The sequence below is a fragment of the Betta splendens genome, chromosome 11, assembly GCF_900634795.4.
Source record: "Betta splendens chromosome 11, fBetSpl5.4, whole genome shotgun sequence".
Classification (NCBI taxonomy): Eukaryota; Metazoa; Chordata; class Actinopteri; order Anabantiformes; family Osphronemidae; genus Betta; species Betta splendens.
The window spans coordinates 5,269,648-5,279,039 of NC_040891.2; the positions used below are offsets into that span (position 1 = coordinate 5,269,648).

The 9,392-nt window shown below is 45.0% G+C and overlaps 1 protein-coding gene across 4 annotated transcripts; it reads left to right on the forward strand.

The window, feature by feature from the left end:
* Positions 1 to 3,500: 3,500 nt before the first annotated feature.
* LOC114865607 (macrophage mannose receptor 1-like) lies at positions 3,501 to 5,544 on the forward strand. Of its 4 annotated transcripts, XM_029166870.3 has the most exons (5): positions 3,501 to 3,868; positions 4,230 to 4,267; positions 4,362 to 4,727; positions 4,804 to 5,264; positions 5,357 to 5,544. In XM_029166870.3, the coding sequence occupies exons 1-5, from the start codon at positions 3,852 to 3,854 to the stop codon at positions 5,474 to 5,476; spliced, it is 1,002 nt and encodes a 333-aa protein (XP_029022703.1). In that variant the 5' UTR covers positions 3,501 to 3,851; the 3' UTR covers positions 5,477 to 5,544. The 4 variants fall into 4 exon arrangements, with proteins under 4 accessions (XP_029022703.1, XP_055368854.1, XP_055368853.1 ...); XM_055512879.1 differs by having other exon boundaries at positions 3,501 to 4,267; XM_055512878.1 differs by having other exon boundaries at positions 4,230 to 4,727.
* Positions 5,545 to 9,392: the final 3,848 nt, after the last annotated feature.

The window sequence follows — 9,392 nt, forward strand, 5'->3', positions numbered from 1 at the left end:
TTGTTCAAAGCAGTGAGAAACTGCTTATATGATGTGCGCACGTGACATCATGATGTGAAGATTGAACAAAATAGTTTTGAGAATTTCATTCTGATCTGAGAATTGTACTAAAGCGACTGAGAAAAACTGTAATTTAAATACATGTGAGCAAACACTACTACTACTGTACATCTCCCACCGTTGGCATCAGCTGGATAAGCTGGAGAACGCTGCAGGAGGAAAGAACATCTGGGCTGCTGTGCTACAAGCGTGACTGGAGACCGTGACTGCAAGGTGGCTCCGTGGGTTCAGCGCTCACCCTCACGGATCATAAGAGACGATAACGGGGCGTCTGGTTAGAAGTCGCGCCTTACACCGATCACAGTGCACTAATAAAGTCAAAGTTAGGCACAAGGAAGCCACACACAGGATTTCTTGGTGGGTGAATGTGTAACGTGTGCGTTATTCATATCACGTTGGTCCGCCCTGGCAACCCATCCCCCATACACATACACACCCTCTCTCCCTGATTTAAACTCTCACTTTCTGTCTATCATCTCTCTCATACTGATAGAAACACACTGACTCATAGATAGATAGATAGATAGATAGATAGATAGATAGATAGATAGATAGATAGATAGATAGATAGATAGATAGATAGATAGATAGATAGATAGATAGATAGATAGATAGATAGATAGATAGATAGATAGATAGATAGATAGATAGATAGATAGATAGATAGATAGATAGATAGATAGATAGATAGATAGATAGATAGATAGATAGATAGATAGATAGATAGATGGGGGGTGGGGGTGGCTATTTTGGGAAGATGGATGATGTTGGGAAAGGGAAACGAAGGAGGAGAAGCATGTCGACAGGCAGCTACAGATAGAGAGAAGAGGGGGTGAGTTCATATTGGGGAGGGGGGTGGTGTTGGATGGTGGGAGACCAGGCTACATGACGTTTGTTTCCATGGTGATGGTCTCTCTGTCTCCCACACGTAGGGAGATGGTGCTTTAATGTGTGCCTGTGTGCGTCTCACACGCGTTTGTGTGTGTGTGTGTGTGTGTGTGTGTGTGTGTGTGTGTGTGTGTGTGTGTGTGTGTGTGTGTGTGTGTGTGTGTGTGTGTGTGTGATGGCATTTTTCGTCAATAAATAACTGAGCCCTTGGTGACATACGGGCCATTTTACTGATACTACGGTGAAGCCACAACTGTGAATGAAGCCAGTTTGCAGCAAAACGTCTGGATCCGAAACAGGGCACTGCTCGCATCCAGTCTTCTGCCGGTCACAAGGGATCAATGAGATTAAATTTTCCACTTGGAAATCCATACATTCGTGCACGCTGCACGTTTCTCTGTGAGCCAAACCCAAGCAGTAGTTTCCACACTGGTTTCAACTGGCTCATCAGTCAGTCCCACATCCACCTGTGTAGCACCCATCGAGCCTTCCCCTCACTGATCACTGTAACGATGGATAAAAATAGGACTGAGTGGGCTGATGTCTTACCACTTGGCTCGAAAACACCACCATACGATGGGAGGCTTTTAACTTTATTGAAAATTGATGTAGCACATAAGAGCTGCAGCCTGATGCATGGACAATGTAAACGAATATGGCGTTTAAAAGATGTGTGACAGACAATCTGCATGAGTGTGCGTCCATATTTCTAATGTGGGTGTGTGTGCGTGTGTGTGTGTTTGTGTGTTAGAGAAACAGGCTGATAGCTGTGTGGGGCGTGACCGGCATGGCGAGAAGATCCGACTGTCGCGCCACATCCACCGAACTGGAGGAGGAAAAAGGTGTGTGTGTGTGTGTGTGTGTGTGTGTGTGTGTGTGTGTGTGTGTGTGTGTGCGCGTGCGTGCGTGCGTGCGTGCGCCCGCTATCATGAAGGCAACATCGCCACCTGGTGTCTGTTACCAAGCTGTGCATGAAGGAGACGCGTCCTCACGTCATAGCAGACGACCAAACCAGGACCAGGTTCATTTGGAGGTTTGTCAGACTCTAATGCCGACAATGAAGCAGATGATTCAGCGCACACGTCCGATTCCCTCCGCTGACTTGATATATCACTATTGACACCTCCTCTCTCTCTGTCTGTCTGTTCAGTGCTCTGTCTGCATAGATTTGGTTCGGTTTTGATTTGATTTGATTGATTTGGTTAAAGGCCTTTGTCATCACTTAATAAAACATTTTCACATAAAGGTTTGACAAATTAACAGTGATGCTTTTGTTCTGTTCCTTTCGACAGACATGCAGTCAAGACTGTCAGGACGTGAGCTGAACAGAATCTTACCGGCTGCCAATGAACGTTTTTTAAGAGTCAGGCCACACGATCATTTTTGGAGGGAGATGAAGCATTAGCCTCATCTTCATCATGATGCCAATGTGTGCAGCAGTAGGATAAATAATCCTATAAATGGACCATAGGAATATAAATTCATATAAGGCCAGTATTTTACCAGCTACTTGTTAGAATTCTCAAATTAAGACCCAAAACACAAGTATGAATTTAAAGCTGCACCTGTGCCTTTGTGTAATCACCTGCTTTGACAAAATACTGACAATTATCACTAAATCACTTCAGATCAAGCATTGTGGGAATAAAAATAATGATCTGATTTGCCTCCAAATGAATGATGAATCTTATATATAATACATACAAGCGCAAGGTTGCCGACTAAACGTCCGGACCAGACAGAACCACGTAGCTGCCACTAGAGGGAGCTCTACGTCAGCTGACGGGTCAGGAAGCGACACCTCCGGGTACATGCCCACTCCTCCTCGGAGACAGCTCTTCTCTTCCCATCTGTTTAATGCCCTTCAGCTTCCAGATTCAGAGCATCCATAACTGGAAGCTGTCAGCTGTAACTCACAGGACGGATGGCTGAGATCACGCAGGAGTAAAAGGGCACGCACTCAACTTCACCATCTGTCTACGCCCAAGTGCAGATATTACAGACCAGTCCTGTCTGCTGCATATGATCTATTAATGGGAATAAATCATGTACAACAGGTCTGACCAATAATCTGATATGGCCATAGAGCGTCAGCCTCCAGCTTAAGGGGAAACTTCTGCCCATAATTGGAACTAAGTGAATGAATTAGAATGTTTTATGTTTTACGAATATCTTAATGAATAGCAGATATAATTACATTTTGTACATTACATTAAAAGCATTTACATATTAATATGAATTGGTTGGGTTGAAGGGACAGAGAAGACGGAAACGGACAAAAGAGTTTGCTGTTTGCTTTGATTCGCTACAAACACAATTACAACTCCGATTTTCAGCGTTTACTTACTTTGCTTAGATAATGGTCTGACTGACTGTGGAGCAGGAGGTCACATGCCCCATTGCACCATTTGATGTGTGCATGAAAATGAAGAGAAAGACTCGGTCACAGTCCCAATGAGGGCAACAAATGGGCCGGCTTTACATAATCACTTCACCATTTCCTGTTTCAGACATAGTAAACAAATACAGTCTCCGGACAAGTTGGATGCTAAGTTAAAATCAATCAATGTTTGATCAGAGCTTTCGTTATGAGCATCAGAGAGCTTTTTAAAATCATTCCCCCTTTACTGATATACATTTATAGGTTTTGACTCTCTGCATGGCCTGCTACTACTAGTTTTCTGTGATGACGAAGCTGAAGGTCACTTAGTCCATTTCGAGCTGATCATTTGTATGTCTGCACATCCTGCTCTAAAGTCTGGAACAAATGGGCAATGCTGGATTTGCATAATTCTTCTTTTTTTTTCTTTTGGATGCAGGCGGGAGGAATAAAAGAACGCGGATATTCAGCAAACGTCTGACGTGTGCGATCAGAGGCTCCTGGAAACCGTGGACGTGATAAAATGTGGGGTTTTCTAAGGTAAGTCTGGTGATCTTCTCTTTTTCCGTCCCTATTCATTACCAACACGGCGTCGGAGGTCCAGAAATAAAACGGATTGACAGGTTTGGCTCGTTACTTAGAAACAAGAATTAGAGCTGTCATAAACGTCAATGCAGAAGTAAAATTGAATGCTGGCGAAGTTGCCCTTTTTGGCAGAGACTCTAAAAGCACGAGAACCTATTAAAAATGTATTTTACCCAGAAACGGGTCATTACTCACCCAGTGTACATAGACAAACATGATGATCTTACATCTGATGTTTATCTCCTATTTTATTTCAAGGCAAATATGTATTAATGTTAAACAGAAATGAATGGATTCTGCTTATTGCCTTTTCCAGGATGAGGGAGCCGCTTTTGTTTGCACTCACGCTCTCAGGTCAGAAACATGTGTTGTTGTTGTTGTTGTTGTTGTATTGAGGTGGGTGAACACAGCATAAAATGCAATAAAAAAGCCCTCCTTTGTCCATCAGGACTGTGTGCCGCCACCTACAAACAGTTCCACTACATTAGGAACGCGGTCACCTGGAGCCAGGCTCAGAGCTTCTGCAGATCCATGTACTCAGATCTGGCAACCATAGAAAACCCGGACGACAACCAGGCCATAATCAACATCCAGGAGCTCCTGAATTTCGTGTGGATCGGTTATCATGACGACCTGAGGATATGGAGCTGGGCGCTGGGGAACGAGCGCTTCAACAACGACGTAGATTACGACAGCTGGGGCGTGAACGAGCCCTGGGACCTGCGATCCGGGAACCGCTGCGCCGTGGTGACGCAAGGGGGGTTCTGGCACGACATGGCGTGTGACAGCCTCCAGTTCGCAGTCTGCTATTCTAGTAAGGAAGATTTCTATTGAGTTGGGTTGAATCAGCGGCTCCTCGTCCTGCAGCCTCAAGTTGTGTTTTCTTTCAGGAAGCGGTTCATCCCCGTATGCTTTCGTAGCAACTGCCATGACTTGGTACCAGGCTCGACAACACTGCCTGACGACCCACACGGACCTGGCCAGTCTCACTACCTACTATGAGAACCACGAGGCGTCCCTGGAGGTGTTGGGGGACGCCTGGATGGGCCTCCACAGGCAGCCGTGGGCCTGGTCCGACGCCAGCACCTCCAACTACACCAACTGGGGTTCGGTCCAGCCCACTAACATTGAGAGCATGACCTCCTGTGTCACGGTCAGCACCACGACGGGCCTGTGGTGGCAGGCCGACTGTTGGGAGGAGCACGAGTTCGTCTGCGAAGCCGTGTCCACCTCGCCGAGCAGCACCATCATGGTTCAGGACAAGATATGGACAAAAACACTGTACAAGCTAAAGTTGAAGTGGGAGGAGGTGCTGAACGACCCTGCTGTTTGGAATCAGCTTTTACAGCAGGTAAATCCACATCTACATGTCTGGAGAAGTTGAACACTTTCTATAGGAATATGATGGATGCATAACATTAGCTTCATTCTATTTCTCCACAGCTGCAGGTTCACCTGAAGAGACACACGTTAGCTGACATTAACCTCTACTGGACTCGGACTTATGAGCAAACATTTTCCAAGAGACAAGCAGAGAAATGTTCTCCTGTCTATTCTAAATAGGTGCGTTTATCAATGTGTGTATGTTACTGTATGTTTATGACTCACAGGAGAATAAAAAACAATATACAAATCATCATGGATGAAGAAAAAAGTGTCACTGGCCTTGAGATTTACATTATTATGATCAACTCTGAGCCATGTGGAGCATAATGTTATGATTTGGAAAGAGAAAGTTCTCCTACTCCGATAATGTCCCACTGTGGAGGGAGCAACTCTTTATTTAACTTGCTGGAACAAAGTTTGCTGCCTTCCTTCACCAGCTCCAGAGACAACTGATCTGTTTCTCCCTTCCTCCAATAAGCTGTTCTACAGACCTTTAATGGGACCAGTAATGGATTCCAGTTGACAACAGCTCAATCACCATTAGATATGAGCCTCTCTCTCTTCCATTTGTGTTTCATAATGTATACTTAATGACAGCATTTAATTGTCATTTAAACCTGCTATTGTGATTTTCAGTCGTTACTGTTCAGGCCGATTATGACTTTAATTGAATATTGGCTCAGCACACGCGCTCATTAGCGAGTAGAGTTAATAAGGTGCAACTCGGACGGAAACTTAGCCAAGAGTCAGTTAAAAGCCCGAGAAGTAAAGCGAGCGCTAGGCAACAGGAATGAACGAGAAGCATAGGTTAAATAAAAATGTCTTATTAGTGGGATTTAAAAAAAAGTAGGAAATACGTAATAATTCTTGATCAAAGATTTATCACCTGTTCCTTTTCTTCAAAGTTAAAATGATTGGGCCCGATTCACCGTCTCTGAATGTACCGCAAGAATCCTTTTCCTCGCTCCTGTAAAACATAGTGAGTTGCTGCCGGGTCTATTACCGTAACATTAGCTTCGCCCGCAATTTAGCCTCGTTTCACACAATCCTATCTGATGAGAGCCATTCGGAGCTGTCATTCCGCTCGGCGCGCGCGCCGCACTTCAAAGGGGCCGCTCCGACGTCGCGCGGTAAAAGTCAGAGCGGGAGACGGCTTTGATGGAGCGCGCGCGGAGCGATCTGCCTCGCTATCACCTCTCCGTCTGAGTCGCGCTATAAGAGCGGAGGCCCCGCCGCGACAAATGTGGATAATTTCGTTAACAATACCGGCAGATGAGCGATCACAGCTTTGATGTGAGCCGATTAGCGAGCTGATTAAATCATGTTTAAGTCGGGCGTAGCGTCAAATTAGGAGACGCGTTTCCCTTCCCGCTCGTGCGCTAAGGTGAAGAGTCGAGGGAAGGAGTCCGTGTCGCGTGCGTCACCTGCGTCTTTGAAGTGACTTGTGACAGCAGCATCTCCACGCCGACGTGCACGCGCGCCCAGGCCACCCGGCCCTCACGCAGCTATTGTTGTGAATAAGTCATGGCTCCAGATGGAGTCCCAGAGCTGCTACCTTTCTGATGCCGCGCTCCAAATATAGACGAGGAGACGGGGGATTATTATATAAGCACTCACCTCCGCTATTAGACGTCCAGCACCAGCCTGGGTCAAGGCAAGTTTCTTATTAAAAATCAAAAATGGCAGTGTGGTGTTTTTTCACTTCTGTGTGGGGATGGAGGTGAGTGGGTCCCTCAGGGCGTAGCTGCATTAACGGCAGCGAGGCGTGTGAGGAGTCTGGTGGTGATGTATAGATGTTTACAAGATATTAAATCTCAACCAACCCATTACTAAAGCTTTTGCTCTGCTCAATCCAGCAAAGTTGCTAAATGTGTCCCCGTTCCCTGCTAATGAGAACACACTGGCACTAATGTTTGAAGCCTAAAGCCAAAACAGAGACAGTGTGTGTGTGTGTGTGTGTGTGTGTGTGTGTGTGTGTGTGTGTGTGTGTGTGTGTGTGTGTGCGTGCGTGTGTGTGTGTGTTACTCGGGGAAATCAGTGGAGCGTTGCAGATTGGAAAACAGGCCCGCGTTGCAGATTGGAAAACAGGCCTGCGTAGCATATTAGAAACCGCGGTCCTGATGTTGCCCACTGAAAAAAAAGGTAGAGAGACACCGAGGAGTCAGGGTGGTGGAAGCATCCCATTTGTCAGAAATATGAAGATAAGAATCTAAAAGTGTTTTTAACCTTGGCACTTTGCTCCAGAACCGGCAGCGAAGGCAATGATGGATACTGGACTCGCGTTTGACGGACAGACGGACACAGATGTGCTGTCGGCACCGATGCTACAGTCATTCATCACAGCCTCACCTCCCTTCAGTCCCTCTGATCTCATCCTCTCTGCCCTGCTCAAACTTTCATATGATGAGGCACAAACTGGTCGGGTGATGGATGGAATAACACGTACAATTACATAAACACATAATCTCGTTAGATTACACTGAAGCCACTATTCGTCACTTTGATTCATTTGTTTTGATGTTTTCAATTATTCATACTGTAGAGCTGCTTGACTGACTAAATTTCTGAGGTAACTTTTATTGATTGGCTTTAATATACTTTTTGAATATGTACAGTAGTTAATTAATAAAGTAGAGAAAATACACGTACATAAATAAATAATGATGGAAATTATTATTACTTGATACGCCACTGATGCTACATTGGTCCAGTGTCCTAGTTCTTCTTTTTAAACATGCCAGGCATGTTTTAAATTTCCTAATTAAAATTCTACACGGTGTTTGAGACAGCGTGTTCTACAACTGGAAATAAACAGGACTTGTTCATCCATCTGTGTGTCATGTTCTCATAAAGCCGTGTTCCAGCAAAGAGACTCAAAATGTCATACACGACCCACCTGGAATGATGATGATGAACATATTACACTTTGCTGGTGAGAGGTCAAAGGTCAAGGCCAACAACCTCACATCCATCTACTGTTACATTCTAATTATATAAAAAACAAATGCTGCCTTGTGTGGAGCAGACAATAAAGGTTTAATGGAGAACTAGAGGACTTGATATCTATATTAGAGAATTCAAAAGGATTTCAGGACTACCTAGGTAATAATAATAATACATTGGAACACAAACCAGTAGAGAAAGGCTTAATAGTCGCCCAAACACTCACCACTGTTATTTCCCAAGATACAGCATGTAACAAACATTATCAGATCAAAAGACTCCACGGGGTCTTATCTGAGTTTAATGGGAAGGTTTATTGATTGAGTTAAAAAACAAACACATAAATACAAATATAAATATAAATGCCTGTGTTTATGACTCCCTGCTGCCCCAGCATCTCCTTCCTTCCTTCCTTCCTTCCTTCCTTCCTTGCTGCCTTTTTTCCTTCCTTCCTTCCTTCCTTCCTTCCTTCCTTCCTGCACCCTCAGCTCCCACCTGTGCCCGTCCGACGCAGGGGCCTCTCGCTGCCTTCTCTCTCCTTCCCTGCGATCAGGGCATTCTCTTCACTTGACGCCAGAGAGTAAATTAGGACCACTTAAAGAAATAAGCCACTGCCTTCTTCCTGTTGGCTGCAGTGTTTGTGGTTTGTTCGAACACAACGCGGGGCAACGAGGGACAGCGCTGTAATCGACCCGCATCCCTGCTTGTCCTCTGATGTCACTTAGTCTGTCGGTCAGAGTGCACTAATGCATGCATGATCATCAACCTGGGATCAAACCACAAACAGGACAAAGTTGCCCACATCAGACATTTTCTTCATTCTGCATGTGACAATAGAGTCACATCACATTGTTCAGCGTTCGCTACAGAGTGTGTGTTGAGTGCCAACAAGGCAGCGTACAGTACCAGACCATGCACTGACAGCTGACAGCCCACAGCTGTTTTATTGACCAGAGGAGCTTTTAGATTAATTGGTGGGCAGCAACGGAAAGAGGACAGTCCTTCACTGCCTGTTTAAATCTGTCGATAAGTGATTTTTGTGAAAAATGCTTCCAGTTACAAATAAAAAATAAAAATCTGATCGTGTGAAGGGATATATTCATTATATCCTGTAGCATATTTTGAGAATTTTGTGACACCTTCTGTCCAG

What these genes read in the sequence shown, in the direction of transcription:
- LOC114865607 (XM_029166868.3), top strand. Translation starts at nt 4,277, where the DNA reads ATGTGTTGTTGTTGTTGTTGTTGTTGTATTGAGGTGGGTGAACACAGC. An exon ending in GTTCGCAGTCTGCTATTCTA is followed by an intron (nt 4,728 to 4,803) that starts GTAAGGAAGATT and finishes GTTTTCTTTCAG; the next exon opens with GAAGCGGTTCATCCCCGTAT. An exon ending in GGAATCAGCTTTTACAGCAG is followed by an intron (nt 5,265 to 5,356) that starts GTAAATCCACAT and finishes ATTTCTCCACAG; the next exon opens with CTGCAGGTTCACCTGAAGAG.